This window comes from Pteropus medius, unplaced genomic scaffold, assembly GCF_902729225.1.
Source record: "Pteropus medius unplaced genomic scaffold, Ma_sr-lr_union100, whole genome shotgun sequence".
Lineage (NCBI taxonomy): Eukaryota > Metazoa > Chordata > Mammalia > Chiroptera > Pteropodidae > Pteropus > Pteropus medius.
The window spans coordinates 37,792,571-37,808,322 of record NW_024355205.1 but is presented as its reverse complement, the minus strand read 5'-3'; the positions used below and the strand labels follow the sequence as shown (position 1 = coordinate 37,808,322).

At 56.7% G+C, this 15,752-nt stretch overlaps 1 protein-coding gene across 1 annotated transcript; it reads left to right on the top strand.

The window, feature by feature from the left end:
• The first annotated feature begins 11,657 nt into the window (after positions 1 to 11,657).
• On the top strand, positions 11,658 to 14,900 carry LOC120598707 (trefoil factor 3-like). Its single transcript, XM_039857707.1, has 3 exons — positions 11,658 to 11,887; positions 13,145 to 13,291; positions 14,404 to 14,900. Exons 1-3 carry the CDS (start codon positions 11,806 to 11,808, stop codon positions 14,415 to 14,417), a joined length of 243 nt encoding a protein of 80 aa, XP_039713641.1. The 5' UTR covers positions 11,658 to 11,805; the 3' UTR covers positions 14,418 to 14,900.
• Positions 14,901 to 15,752: the final 852 nt, after the last annotated feature.

The window sequence follows — 15,752 nt, the reverse complement described above, 5'->3', positions numbered from 1 at the left end:
GTGTGTGTGTGTGTGTGTTTTAACTCTTTCGTTGATTGTAAGAGCGACAATCCACCTGACACATTCAGGTGACTCCAGCAGCCATAAAATGTTTTAAGTGAATTTCAGAATTCACATCTGTTTATCGCTCCCATACTCAGTCCTTTGTATACAAACTCAAACAACTTTAGCCCTAAAAGCCTCTTGAAGTACTTTCAGATGGCAATCACAATGGCTTCACTTTTAACGAATGCGTCACAGACCACCTGCTTTTGAAATGAATGAAGGGCCGCCCATCACCTATGCCCACCGCAGGAGGGGCTGAGGCTCGTTAGTGCCAGGTGTCCCGCCAGGCCTGGCCACACCGGAGGCAAAGCCAAGCCACTGTCACCCTTGCCTGCTGGACTTAGTGGAAGCTCCTGGTTTCGTGGCATCCCTGGGCTGCGCTGAGCCACCAGGCAGGGACCTCTGGGTGCAAGAACCGATGTGTTCTTCCCAGAATTCTCTCGGCCTACCCCACGCCCATCGCACGGCCTCCTGCAGAATTCTCCCTGACGCATTAATGTCCTAATTTCTGAGCTAATTCCTACATCCTGACAATTTACGCAGCTTCTTAAGTGACTTCGGGACGTTCGCCATGGGCTGGGGGTCCTTAGGCTATTTCACCTGCTTCAGATACTGTAACTCCTGCTTGCTCCAAAGCCACTGATGACAGCTGCATGGCATCCCAATGCTGTCCCCTCCTTTTTTAGGTGAGCCAGCACAGGGTCCTAATTGTCCCTGCAGCAATAGTTAGTGACTTGCAAACACACCCCCAACAGAAAAACAAAACTCTCTCTCTCTTTCCGCCTGTCTCCTCTGTCTCGCCCCTTCCCTTCGCTCCTCCTCCTGTGATGAGATTTGTCCTTTGTCGTGCTGAGCTCTGCTTCCCTCTCCCTCCAGAGGCGCCCACGGTCACCGCTGGAGTCCGGCGGGACACTGTTGTCAGGGGCAGACTTAGCACTGAGGGCGATAGCCCTCGTCCCCACCTGGGGCCTGCGGAAGGGGACAGCCAGCCTTGGCCCCTCGCTCGCACGGTCTTGGTCTCCTGGCTCCACAGGTTCATCCGGGTCCTTGTCAGATGGTTCAGGTGATGAAGGCGCTTTGAGAAGAGACCACAGGGGAGAGGATTGGCCAGCTCGTTGTGGGAGGGAACGATAGGGGCCATCGCAGTGACGTATGGGTAGCTGTCCAGGGTGCGCCCGTGTGGGCAGACGTCCCAGGTGCGCGCGCGCGTGGGCGGACGTCCAGGGTGCGCGCGTGTGGTAGCCGCCCCGGGTGCACGCGCGCGTCTGGGTAGATGTCCAGGTGCGCGCCCATGTGGGTAGCTGCCCCGGGTGCGCGCGCGTGAGTAGATGTCCCGGGTGCGCGCGCGTGTGGTCGCCGTCCCGGGTGCGCGCGTATGGCGCGTCCTGACGCTGCGCGGGGCCGCTCGGCCACGCCTGCCTGAACCCCGCTCCGCATGCCGTGCGGGGCGGCAGAACTGCATTCGGGGTGCGGGTGAGTCCCGAAGGCCGCGCCCTTCTTCTTAGTCACTGCGCATCCGCTACGGATCTCTCACTGCGGTTTTGCCTCTTCTGGAGTTTCCTGTAAGTTTAGTCACACGGCGTGTGGTCCTCTGAGTCTTTGGCTCAGCGCGCTGCCTTGGAGATCCTCCCAGGTGGTCCTCCTCCTTGCCGAGTGGTGCCCGCGATGGGGGTGTGTCACAGCGTCCCTACCATGCACCAGTTAATAGATATTTGGGTGGTTTCCAGCTCTTTTCTGCTACGAATAACGCTGCTCTGAACAATTGGGTGCAACTTGGCTTGGGTAAATGCCTTCTCTCCTCTCGGTAAATATTAGGACTGCGGGGCAGCGCGGTGTTGCGTTTATAAGAATCTGGCTACTTGTTGCTCTTCTTGGCCTTCTTGGCCTTCCCACCAGACTGCGCGAACGCCCGTCGTCCTCCACACCCAATCCTGCACTCGATAGGATTAGCTTTTAAATGTTAGCCACGCTAGTGTGCGTGACATGGCATCTCATCTCCACTTTAACTGATATTTCCCTGATAACAAATGATGTGGAGTATCTTTTCACGGGCTTCTCTTTTGCTGACATCTTCTCTGGAAAAGTGTTCGTTCAAATCTCTCACACCGTTTTAATCAGGTGTTTTGTCTGATCTAGATTGAGTTTGTCTATATTCCGAGTACAAGTCCTTTATCAGATATATGTTATGCAAATATTTTCTCCCAGTCTGTGACTTGCCTTTTCATTTCTTTAATGGTACCTTTCAAAGAGCAAATGCTTTTAACTTTGACAATTTTTCCATTTTTTTTAAAAGATGCACACTTTATGAATCCTAGCTAAAAAAAAAAAAAAAAAAGTCTTTGTTTAATCCAAGGCCACGAAGATTTTCTATTATATTTTCTTCCAGAAGCTTAATAGCTTTAGCGCTTAAATTTGGGTGTATGGCACGTTTCGGATTGATTTTTCAGCGTGAATTGGGGCATTTTTCTTTGTTTTTATTCTCTGGAACAATGTTCGCAGCGTTGGAATGATTCGGTGTTTGCGACGTTGCTGGAATTGCCCCGTGGGGCCGTCTGGAGAGTTTTGTGGACTTGCTCCCTGATGAGGTTCTCTGTTTCTTCTATAGCTTAGTTGAGCTTTATGGCTCTATTGGAGCAATTTGGATAAACTGATTTTCCTAGGAATTTACCTATTTCATCCAGATTTTCAAAAATGAGTTGCATAACCTTGTTCAGTGTAGCCTCTGATAATTTTTAAAGTTTTCTGTTTCAGTAACTGTTTCCTATTTGTCAATTCTGATGTTGCATGTTTGATTTTTCTTTCCTCTCTTTTGGTCACGTTAGCCAGTGGTTTGCACACTTTTTTAAAAAAAAAGAACTGAGATTTTGATTTACTACTTTATTGTTTTTCTCTTAATGACTATTAATTTCTTTACTTTTGTGTTATTTTGGCTTTGTTCCTTTTCTTTCTCCCAGCGTTCTGAGTTGGGAATTTAATTCATTTATTATTGATGTGTGTTTACATCTATACATTTTCCTCTGGTCACTATTTAAACATTCTTCATAGATTGAGAAATTTGGTGTTTTTATTATCATAAGTTTAAGAAATTCTATCATTTTGGTTCATAGTTTAACTTTTAGCCACACGTGTTTGATAAAAGCTATTTAAATTTCCACGTGCAAGAACCTTTCAAAAATGTCGTCATGATTTTCTGGTTTTGTTGAATTGGATCACAGAGTGATTCTAACTTTTCAACTTTATGGAACGTAATGTTTTCTTTGCGAACAAATGTACGATTAAAAATGTGAATATTTCACGTGCACTTAAGAGGAGTTACATCGTCAGGACTTAAAGTTTGATGCATACGTGTCCGTGAGACCTGCCTTAGCAATGATCTTGTTTAAGTCTCTGTTCTCACTGATTCCTTGTTCACGGAACTGTCTCATACCCGGAATGTCCCCATCGGCACAGCACAGTGCTCCCGGGACATTGAGGTTGTGTCTTTGTCTCTTTCCGCTGTTTCGCCTGTTCTTCCCTGTCTGTGAAGCGGTCCACCTTCGCGCAGCCCTTCGCCGGTATGAAGGTGCTTCTGTTCTACCTGCGCTGAGAACTGCGGCTTATGAAGCATGCTCCTTCATCCCGTGTGAGTGTTTTGTCCTGCAGTCGAGATCACATCCCCTGCTCAGAGCTCACTGTCCTAGTGGTTAAACCGCTTCTGGTCACTAGTGTCTTAAAGGTCTATGTTTTTAGCAATATGTCGAGTACTTTTCAATAGTAATGACTCTCGGTTAAAAGCCTAAAGCTAAAGGAATGCCACTCAGGAGACACAGGAAGCTGATGAGACTAATAATAATAATAATAATAATAATAATAATAGTAATAATGACACTGGAAATTCATCTTCAGACCTTCAACGGGTAGTCATCTGATGAACTGATTTTAAAATCTCATAGGGCACATCAACATTTCTGCAGAAAGTAAAAACAATGTTAATAAGAAAAACTATAATCATAGTATAAATTATTGCATTTTTAATGAAACCCTCATTCAGAAGAAAACATTTTTGCATTAGTTCGCTTTGTCTTGCACCATATGATGTCACTATAAATTATTTTTGTCGTTCCTGACAAAGGATTTGAGAGGTTTTATTTGTTTGTTTGTTTGTTTGTTTGTTTGTTTATCACTGTGAAGGGTGTCCACAGTCCAAAGGCTTGGGGACCAGTGTCCCCGCCTGCTTTAATCTCCTATCCCTCTTGAACCTCATATTAGCTCCATGAGTTATTTATTGGCTCCAGAATCTCTGAGCTTTTCTGCATTATGGCTACATTGCGAAAGGCACCTTGGCACCCTGAGTGGATTGCATTTCGATCCAGATGCTCCTCATTATGGCAGATAAAGCCAGCGCAGGGTGCCAGCCTGTCTGCCCCCGTTTGCTTCCCAGGGATAAACGTGGGGATAAGGAGCACTCAGCCTCCGTTGCTGATGGTTTTCCGTTCGTTCAATGGCCGTTGGCGCTTGCTTAGAACCATGCGATTTGCGAGATCAGTAACTTCTGGCCCCAGAGTGCAGCACCAGGTCGGGAGGTCCCCGCCTGTGAGTGTCACACCAGGGTCAATATCCTTTATGCTCTTCATTGAGCCATTCCACACCTACCAACACCCCGCTGCGAGGACTTCCAGCTTCCTGCAGTTGGGTGCAAGGAGAGAGTGGTTTCTGGGAAGCAGAGGTGGCTCAGGGGAAGAGCTGGGGACGGGGGTGGGAGGCGGGGAGGTCAAGGGTCTGCTCCACCACTGGGCAGCTGCCCAGGCGCGCCACCCAGAGCGGGTGCAGGGCCAGGAGCCTGGGCAGCGAGTTAGACCAGTCGAGCTCAGCAGACTCGTGCGGGATCGCGAACGTCTGCAGAGGTTGCATCTGACGCTCTCCGGGGCTGTGCTGAAGCGTCGCGTGTGCGTCCCCTGTCGCGGCAGGCGCAGGACCCGCTGCTAGCACGGGAGGGAGCTCTCCCCACGAGGCGCGCTGCGCATCGCTGCCGGGGACCCACGGTCCATCAGGAAACCAGACACCCACGGGCGCTCGACTCTCAGTGTCTGTCTCCAGCCCCGACGGGCCAGCTCTCAGCCGTCCCCATTACGACGGGACGAAGGTGAAGGATGCAGCTCGCGACCGCTGCGCCTGGTCCTCGAGCACCTGCCACCTGGAAACCAAGTCCTGGCGGGACCTTCGTGCTTGGGGCTGTCCAGGGAGTCTCGGGACAGTCTCGCTCTGCCCGGGTGCCCCAGAGAGGGGCGCGTTCTCAGCGTTTCGGGTGGCACGTCCCCGTTGGCTACCCCACACCACTCGTCCTGGCAGGGCCCGATTCAGACTTCCCTGTCCCCTCGCGATTTCCTCCGTTGGAAGAGGGACGTGCTTCCATCGGGGACCAACGCCCGCAGACCTCCTCCTCCCACACGACTGCATGCTCCTTGTGAATCGATTTCTGAAACGGCCAGTTCGCCTAGTCACCCGTCGTTCGTGTGCTCGGCCACCAGAGGGCAGCAGCTGCAGCGCGGGGCGCTGAGGATGGATGTTCCCTCTGCTCCTACCCACGTCCTCCTCTGCCACCCGCCGCCCCACCTGGGCGGGGCCGTGCGCACCGCGGGCGTTTAGTCAATATGGACGGATGGTTCTTTGGCAGCGTTTCCGCCTGCGGGAGCTCGACAAGCATGAATGCTTTGGCAAAACCCCCGAAGATGCTGGGAAGTGAGATCTCACGCGAGTGCTCCGTGTGCGTGAGCGCTACACAAGCCCTGGCATCGAGCTTCCTGCCATTTCACATGCCGAGCAGGGCCATTACGGGCCTTGAGGACCCGTGGAAACCTTTGTAGCTGAGAGCTCCGTGAGGCCCTGCCTGTGGACGCGAGTGTTCCTCGGGGGGCCCTGCCTGTGGACGCGGGGCTTCTTTGTGGTCTCACACTGTGCAGTCAGTTCCCTGGTGGGTCCGATGCTGGGTGAGGGGAATCCATTACCGCATCCTTTGAGAAGTCTGAGTGAGCTGAGGACGGAAGCCCAGCAGGCGACGGGTGCCGGCTGCAGACTGGACAGGCGTCCACATGGCTCCGCTGGCCTCTGCCTGCAGGTCGTGGGTTTCCGTGCTTTCCGGAGTTTTTGGTGGTGTCTCTGGGACAGGGTCTGGGATGAGCTGGGAGGCCATCTACATTTTCTTTTTAATGCTTTTTTCATCTGGAAACTTATGGGGTTTAAGTTGTGGGTCCAAATTTAGCTTTTTAAAACTGCGGATAATTAAAAGAAGCCCAGGGTTTCGAGACAGGGACCTGAATTTATCTGGGTAGACGACTGCCCTGTCCGCTTTATCTGATGGTCCTCTCTTTCCCCACTGAGCGGGGAACATATTTCTGTCCCTTTCCAAGTTTTGTTACGTAAGTGGACCTATTTCTGGCTTCCTATTCCGTTCGGTTATCTAAATTCTATCGCCAGATGAACACTTTCCTGTTCAAACACAATACTTTTGTAATCGGTCTTAATATCTGATTGGAGAGAGACCTTATGATGCTTCTCTCTCTCTCTCTCTCTTTCTCTCTCTCTCTTTTTTACTACTTGTTGTTTAAAATTTTTACTCATATTTTTGGCCCTTTCTTCATAAATTCTAGGATTAATTCGTGATGTTTCATAAAAATCTCCCTTTGGGGCTTTGATGCAGACCGTGCATTGAATATATAGTTTAATTTCGAGACCTTGGCAGTGTGCAGTCTGTCATCCGTGATGGGTCCCTCTCCACTTGCCAGTTCTTTCGGGAACTTCGGCTGGGACGTGGTTTGCTGGCCTCGCCGGCCTCCGCAGACCCCTGACGGGAAGGACGTGGCCGCCGTGTCCCTTCCTTCGCTCTCTGCGGTCTCGGTGGCCTGCCCGTCAGCGGCTCTCACGAAACAAATTTAGACCTTCTGTCTTCGGTTCGATATTAAACGCAGATCCCGTGAACAAATGCGGTTATAACCACTTATCGTGTAGGGGGTGTTAGAGGTTCAGATGAGTCACCCAGAAACAACAGATGTCATGTTTCAAAGCGAGATGCCAGGCCGCTACATTTTAAGAATAATTGGGAGAAGCGATATTAGCTGATTCTTAAAATAATGTACCTGTATTGAAGCTACGAAAGGTTCAAAGGAAGAGAATTTTGGAGAATTTTGGAGAAAATGACGTGTGAGAACTTTTGGAGAGAGTTGGGTCTGTGCCAGGAGCCCCGCCCACTCCCGTCTTGCCCCAAGGGGAAGGCACCTGTCCCTAATCTCCAGCCTAGTGGAAGAAACCGCCATGGGCCCATCAAGAGAGCCTGGGCCACGTCCGCCATAGTTGGGGCTTGCAGGTGGGGGTGCTCTCGGCAGGTGGGCCTCGTCCCGCTGGCCTGGGGCCACCCCTCTTCACACCTGTGGTCCTGGCATAATCATTAATAGAGCCTCAGACGCTCTGAAAAGTGTCCCTGTTTGGACAGCTCCTTACACAGTCACCTCCCTGTCGGACCGCCCCCGGCATGGGCTGCCAGCTGCCCAGGCCTCCAGGGTGGAGCACGGCAGGGCCCCGACCGGGAAGTGACAGTTTTGTGCTACCTGCCAGCAGCGTTGTCTTAGCCTCCCCTGAAACAAGGAACTTGGCATCAAAGACCCGTGGGGATTACTGGGGCGATGCGTGGGAACGTGAGAAGGGTTTCCACAGACCTTTCATCACCGACGACAGCCAGCGAGCCATAGAGACTGACTACCAAACGGGCACAGAGAGGGCAGGGGACAGGTGTGGGATCACAGGCCCGTAGCCAGCAGCTTGGACAGGGTCCCGAGTGCAGGAGCCCTGGGCACTGGGCAGAGCCCGTCCCTCTCCACGGAGCCAGTTAGAGTGAGAAGGAGGAGGGTCCTTATGAGAGAAGCTGTCTGCGACCCTCACTGTCCCCTCACTGGAAAGGACCAGTTGGACGGAAGCTCAGAGCAGAGCCACTGTGCCCTTGGTGTACTGGTTTTCGGGGGCCACCCTAACAAAGGAGCACAGACTGGGTGGTGGGGACCACGGGTGTCTGTTCTCTTGCAGCTCTGGAGCCGAGTGGGGGACCGGGTGTCACTGGGCCCGGCGCCCCCTGCAGCTGCGAGGGAGGGGCCTTCCTGCCTCTCCGGCTCGCGGTGGCCGCGCAGTCCTGGCGGTCCTCGGTCCTCGGTCCTCGGCTCCTAGCCTCCTCTCCCCCTGCACGTCCGCGTCCGCCTCGCCTTCCCTCTGCGCGGCTGACCCTTCCCCTCTCGCCGGCCATGCTGGATTTGGGGCCCGCCCTCCTGCGGTCTGACACAGCCCAGCCACAGCAGTCCCACCTGTTCCCAGCACAGCCACCTCCAAGGTTCCAGGAAGGACGTGAATTTGGGGAGGACACGTTCTACCCAGCACACCTGGAAGTCACGTAGTGACAATGGCTTTATTCACAGGGAAGAAATCCGAAGCCAGAGAGCTGGGGGCACATCTAGCTTGGCGCCGCCCCGGGTTTCCTGCTGCTGCCCAGGGTTTGGGGGTCTGGCTGCCTGCTGGGCACACCCAGCTGCTCCGAAGGCCCCTCGGGCCCCACAGGGTGGGGCTGCCAGTGAGGGGTTGGTGCCCCAGGCACATCTGCTCCCCGAGAGCAGCGCTGTTTATTTCTGACTTATCTCTCTTCCTTCGGTGTCCTGGTCATCAGCCAGCTGGTTTCCTTGTAGTGACCCCTGGGTCGATGTCATAGTTCCAGACCCAGCGGAGCTCAGGACTGAGAGGCCACAGTCTCTGGGACCACCCCACGTGTATCTCGAGTTAGACAGCAGCTTCCCTTGACCACCCAGGGGCCGTCACATGTCCCCACCGTGTGCAGTAGGATGGGCACTGGCCAGTATTGGGGGCGGAGAAGCAGGGCCCATGAGGGGCATCCTAGGGCCCTCAGCCTCTGTCCCAACTCACTGGGGCCCTGTCCTCGCCCTCTCCCCCTGCACGGTTGGCGGGTGACACATTTGCAAGGCCTAACTCCCTCCCCCATTTGTCCCCCCAGTGGAAACCAGGCCAGTAGACAAGAGACTCCCAGGATGGGTCACTGTGACTGCCCAGGAAGGGTCCAGCAGGAGGAAGCTGCAGAACGTGGAGGACCAGCCTACACCCAAGGCAGCTGCAGAATGACGTGCCAGCTGGTCGGCAGGAGGCTCCTGGGCGGCGTGTGGCCAGGGCCCACCCAGGAGTGTCCAATAACACAACATGCACCCTGTTTTCCCATCTGGCTCTCTATGGCTTCAGTAGCCAAGAGGGACAAGATTAGAAGCCGAGAAGTGATATGGGACATATGACCCTGTGTCGGACGCAGTGACTCCTCATCTCGGGCGGTGGGGGTGGGCAGGGGGGAGTTAGGACTGCGTCTGGGACACCTCTGACCCGCAGCCACCTGTGAGCTCCCACTCGCCCCCCACGACCCGCTTCAGACTCCACCTGGCGAGAAGCCTGCCACGTGGCCCGGTGCCCGCGCTGAGCACCCTGCGTTGTGCCTCCCACCTCAAGGCTCATCCTCCCTGGCAGGGCTGCGGGCGCCGAGGTGAGGGCCCAGCTCCCTCAGGCCCCGTGTCTGGCCCCCGAGCCACGCTCAGCCCGTGCTTGCTCCGTATGCTGCCACCAGCTGTGAAGCCGTGACTCAGAGCCAGACCTCACGCCACGGCCACCTCTGTCAGAGCTGGGGGCCCGCGACCCGGACCCTCCGCCACTGTGGCTGCTGCCCCGCACCTGGCGGGTGGGTGATCAGCACGTGTCCTGGCGCCTGGCTCGGCTCCGCATCACCATCTCACGTGGCCCTGTGTGCTAGTCACTGTGTGACAGGCGAGGACGCTGAGGCACAAGATGACTCGCCCGAGGTCACGCGGCCCAAGACCCAGGACCAGGCTTCTGGGCTCCCCCACCATCCTGTGGCGTGACCCCGTCTTCCCGAGGAGAATTTTCCAAGAACCGGGACTTGGCACCTCTGTTACTTCTTCCTCTGCCCCAAGCGCTGGGCTCCGTGGACAGTGACTGGTGCTGGTCCTGGGAGCTGGCTGCCCAGGGCAACTCTGCAGTCTCTGAGTCAGGGGGCCGCGGGCAGGGCTCGGGCACACGCGCCGTCCCAGCTCTGGGGACCAGGGCGCTCGGAGATGCTCCCTGTCAGGGCCGCCTACAGATGACCGTCTGTTCTGAGCCTGTTCCTGGGTGTTTGTGCTTTCTGGACCCTGGCCCGGGGTTATAGCCTGGCCCGCCTGGGGGTGCTGGGTGGGATGGGGGGGGCGGGAGGAGCAGGGGGTCTACTGGGAAAAGGTTCCAGGAACTTTCCAGGACGATCTTCATAACGTAAACACCGTGCCGTCCGTGGGCTTGGGTGGTCTCGCACCCGCTGGGGACAAAGCGAGCGCCCGACCACGTCGCAGATGCTGCTCCTCCCGACCGCGCACCTGTGCTGGCCCTCAGGCGGGGAGCAGGGCGGCACTGCCCACGTGGACCCCTCCGGGCTCGCCGAGCGCAGAGGCTGGGCCCGGGTGAGGCACGGGCCTCCTCTCCAGCACGTGCACAGTCTGGCCCCCTCGGTCACTGGGCGAAGGACAACTCTGTGGACAAACTCTTGGGCGGTCAGAATGCCCCCCCAACCCCGGGGCTAAGTTCAACCATCCAGGTGCACCCACTTCTGGGGCGGTGTGTGAAACCTGAGGTTCCTGGAAAAACCAGGACGGACTGAACGGACAGGTAAGAATGTCCCCAGGCAGAAAGGAAACAGAGGAACAGCAGTAGCCGGGACCCCGAACTCGCCTGCATGGGAGGGGCTGGGGCGCGGAGCGGGAGCTGACTCCAGGGTCCTGGGCAGGTGGGCCGGACCCCAGCCCCGCAGGGGCCACGAGAGTAACCTTGACGGCCGCCCTGACCGCCGAGCCTTGGTTCTCTGGAAAGTGGGTATCATTATTCCCACCCCATTTAGATGCGCTGCCGGAAAACCATTTCCTAGACACGGCCTTCATGAGCAAGCACGCAAGCAAGCTGGGCGAAGGTGTATAGTAAGCTCCCGTTTGCATTAAAAACGTGTCGATCTAGAGAGAACTCTCTGGAAAAACCAAGGACACGGCCAGACCTGGGGCCACCAGGGAAGAGAGGGGTCCCTCTGCATCGTCTGAGCTTTGAAAGCAATTCCACGTGCTCTATTTTTATGAAAATGTATTGAATAAGTTTACTGAATACATTTATTAAGATTGAGTTAATAATAATTTTTGTTTTTTGCTGGGAAAAAGCCAAACAGAGAAGAAGGGGCTGTCGCCCCCCCAGGAGCGGTGCGAAGCGGAGCCGCGGGCACCAGCTGCGCCTGCCTTTCCGGGTCCCCAGGGCTGACCTGGGGGCGACCGGCCTGGGCACTCTGGCCCCTGCACAGGGAAGCTTCTGGACGGCTCCTGGCTGGGTCATCGACACTGTTGCTGAGTCTTTAGTCTTTCCTCCGGGCCAGGCCCGTGGCCAATGGCCGGATGGGGCTGACCGCACCCGGCTCCCCGACAGAAGAGTGGGAGCCCAGATGACCCGCGGGGTCGGCCCCGCCCTCCCCACTTAGGGAGGCGACTCTGGGGACTTCACAGTCTCGTCCAGGAAAAAGCAGCCGGGCCAGAGCCAAGGGAAGGGCCTTCTGCAAACAGTGGGCCGCGGAGCACCTGTGCAAACACGGGGCTATAAGTGAGTCTTCTTGGCAGACGCGGCTCATCCATCCTCCAGCGAGTGGCCGAGTCCCCGGAGCCCGCCGTGACCATGGAGGCCAGGGCACTCTGGCTGCTGGTGGCGGTCCTGGCCGTGGGGTCCTCCAGCTCGTCCGCGCAGTACCTGGGCCTGTGTGAGTCCTGCTCCGATGCTCTTCACTCTACAGCTCGAGGGGGCCTGGTGGCCGGGCGGGAACCGCACGGGGAGGGACACGGAAGGTTGGGGGCCTTCTGTGGGCTTAAGGAAGGTGACGAAGCTCCCACGTTAATTTAATAATTGCCCTTTACCGGATACGCACATTTCCTTTCCACAGCCCTAAAATGGGTCTAACTGTCCCCACTTTAGACAAGGAAACCGAGGCTCAGACTGTTTATAAGTGACCTAAGGCCACCCTCCCTGGGGATCTGGATTCGGACCCAGGTCTGCTGGCTGGCGGCCAGTGCCCGCCCCCACCGCCCATCACCTGCTTTGCTAGGGGCTTCTGTATCACAATACAGGTCTTCATACTGTGTTTTCGGCACATTCACGAAAGAAAAAGGAAAGGCAAAGAACCAGGATTGCTTCCAGAACATTCTGGAACTGTTTAGCCCTGAACGGCAGCTCCAGGCGGGAGGCGGGGGGGGGGCGGGGATGTGGCTGCTTCAAAATCACAAGGAGTCAGGGTGTGGCTTTTACGGTTACCTGTCGGGCTGCCTGGAGGACGTGGGCCCCTTAGACTCATCAGACCAGCTCCCGGTGGGCGTGGGGGTGGGGTGGTGCTTAAAGATCCCCCGTTGATCCCACCCCGGGCAAAGTCGGGGAACCCCGGCAACAAAGAATTGCAGACTTGCTGCAACAGAAGAAGGTGTAAGATTCTGCGTGACTGCAGTTAGGCGACGGGCGAGGGGGCTCCTGCTGACTGAGACGTGCAGGCTTGACAGACACACGCTGGGGACTGAAGGCAGACGTGAAGGCAGGCGGGACGAACCGAACAATCTGGGGTTCAGGACACGCAGGAGAGAAGCAAAGACTCAGCACGCGTGGGATGTGCATCTCCTGTTACACTATTTGTTTGAAGAAAGGTGGGGGTGGGGGCGGGAGTTTTCGTTGAAGAAACAGTGAAGGGAAACTTGGCTAACTTTGTTTCCGGGTTCTGGGGACCCCGGATTCCCTGGGCTCCTGCCAGCTGGGGGAGCCCAGGCCTGTACTGACTTCCTGAAAAGGTGCTGGGAGCACCCAGGCAGAAGGCCAGATTTTTTTACAGAACGTTTCTCTTTAAATATTTACACGGCACACACATCCAGGGGCCACCCCAGGCAGAGCTGGGAGGGGGTCCCGTCTTCAGACCTCAGGGCGGGGGGACGGGGTGGGAAGGCGGGGCTGTGGCGCTGACGGGCTTTGTCTGGGACAGCAGAGAACCAGTGTGCCGTCCCGGCCAAGGACAGGGTGGACTGCGGCTACCCCGAGGTCACCCAGGAGCAGTGCAACAGCAGGGGCTGCTGCTTCGACTCCAGCATCCCCCAGGTGCCCTGGTGCTTCAAGCCGCTGCAAGAGACAGGTGAGCCGGCCTCACGGCAGAGTCCGTCTGGGCCTGCGCCGGGGCCCCGGTCCCCGGGGAGGCACGCATGCCTGGGCCCTCGGCGAGTCGCTCAGCGCCGTAGCTGTCCGTCGGCGGAGGCCTCAGGCAGAGGCTTTATGCCAGGGCGGTCAGCGGCCGGTGGCTGTCCCCTGCTGTCCTGTTGATGAACAGTTTGTGTAAAATATGAAAGCAACAGTTTCACAAAAAGGTGTTCAAAGTCGAGAGCTAGTTTAGAAACGATCCTGGAGAGAAATGGAAGATGCACGGGTTTGGAGAGCTGGGCTTAGCTTTCCAGGCGGTGTTCAGCAAACAAGCCACCGTCATGTGTAACTTGCAGATGGCGGACGGGGGACAGCACCGTGCCTGGAGCCCCCCGTCTCCCCCTACACTGCCTCACCACAAGTGCGCCCCTCCCCTCCCTCCCTGGGGGTGCAGCGGGGTGTGGGGGGCTGCAGGACAGCCACTCTGGGGAAGCAAGTTAGCAGCAGAGGGCGTGCACACAGGTGGCTCCATCAGCCCTGCCCCACGCATCCTGGGCGTGGAGGTCCCTGTAAGCCATCTGGCAGCCAAGTGCCAGCTCACCGTCTAAGGACAGAGCTACTGAGGTGCCTTCTTGGAGCCAGTACCTAAGAAGCCACTCTCGCCCGTTGTCTGGGATCGTGAAGGGGGGCTGCATTCCAGCTGGGCATGCTGGGGCCCCGCCCACTGCCCAGGGCCCCCTCCGCCTTCCCAGCAGACCCGGGCAGAGTCCAGATAAGGCTTTGGGACCCTAAGTGCTGCCTATTGCCCCTTTGCTGGATGTCCCTGTCCTACCTGCTCCTCAGCCTGGGTGACACCTTTTACTCTGAGCACTGGATGGCCCTGCCGAGGCCCATCTCATTCATCATCTGTCCTGACTCCCTGGGGCCTGCTGGGGCATGTTGCCACCCTCCCACAGGCCGCGGGACTCAACACTCCGCCAGGGACTCGGGGGAGAAGGTAGCATAAGGTGTTGACCTTGGAGCCTGTCTCGACCTTGAGAAGCCAGGCCGCTGATGGGTAGAGTCGAGCAAGACCTACTCATGGTGATGCATCCTGTGCTCTGTTTCCAGAATGTACATTCTGAAGCCAGCCTGAGGCCGCCGGGCACCCTGGGAGGTGAACTTCCATATCGGGGGCACGGCGCCCACTCATCCGTGCCTCCCCATCGCCCCGCCCCCGGCGAGGCTGCCGCGGACGCCGGTGTCTGGGGCCCGATTCTTAACGAATAAAGATCCGTACTGAGCACGAGGCCAGGTCTTCATTCCCCGACTCTGCCTTGTTCGTTGTATTTCCGCCGCGTTGCCCTCGGTCCCTCCTCGGCATCTCACAGACGGGGGACAGCAGGGCGTGTCATGGCATCTTGGGGCAGAGGGTCTGTACCAGCCTCAGGGGCGGGGAAAATCACCCCTAAGGAGCCACGTCGCTTGTGAGGATGTTGTCAATCCCAGACCCAGAGGTGACATGACGAGGAGGGCCAGTGACCTTCCAAGTGGTCACGTCCTCCTGTGAGGTGAGAAGACATTTCAAGCGTAAGTTTCAAAGAAAAAAATTAATGTCTTAATCGCGAAAGCCAAAACCGCACCTTAGAAGCTGGCACCTGTTGCATTTATTCGCAAGTCAAGCTGGACACGTTTCGCCGTGGGGGGCCCTGGCCCTTTCTGCCTTTTTTTTTTCCTTCTGGAAAGGGACGAAGCTCTGGGAATAAACGCTGTGTTCCTGCAAGGATTGCGTCCCAAGCTCTCATGAAGTCTTATGAAGCCCTCCGTGAGCGCTGTCCCCCTGCCCCACGGGGACAGGTAGCTCCACGGATCCAGGGGGGTTTCCGGGGTCAGAGCTAGGGGTGCCCAGATCGGTTTCGCACGTCCGCTCTGTCCCGTGCGGTTTCTGCCGTGGGCCCCTCTAAGGACGCGGGGACACTGCTCGCTCATTCTCGCTGCCCAGGAGGGGATCTTGCTGGGAGGTCCATCTCGCTGGAGAAGGGGCACTGGCTCCCTTAGAAACAACTGCCTTTGTTTGGGGGCTTGCCCGTGGGGCCAGGTCCCTAGAGATATTTCTACCCTTGTCTTGCAGCTAAGGAACCTCCCACTAGCCCCCTCTGAGAGGACCTTGTCAGGGCGTCCTAAGCCCAGTGCGTCCCTTTGAACACCCAGCAGCCGCACCTCCCAGGCCTTGGGGCCGGGCCCGTCCAGGGCCATCTCGGACTAAGGAGCACAGAGGGAGCAGCGTCCTCGCTCAGGACGGTGCTGGGACCGGAGCGGGTCTCACTCGGGGGGCTCTGCAGTCCGGCCTCTGGCTCTCTCTCCCAACAGACCGCACTGGGCTGAGGCCAGGCCTGTGCTTTGCTGGAGGGGTTTAGGGGTCACTCCAGGCCCTGGGTGTCCGCCTCAGGTCGGGCCACCAGTTGCTGCTTGGACCTCGC

Excerpts from the sequence above, each read along its gene's own strand:
- LOC120598707 (XM_039857707.1), top strand. The coding sequence starts at position 11,806 with ATGGAGGCCAGGGCACTCTGGCTGCTGGTGGCGGTCCTGGCCGTGGGG. Across the intron at positions 11,888-13,144 it reads CGCGCAGTACCTGGGCCTGT|CAGAGAACCAGTGTGCCGTC; the intron begins GTGAGTCCTGCT and ends TGTCTGGGACAG.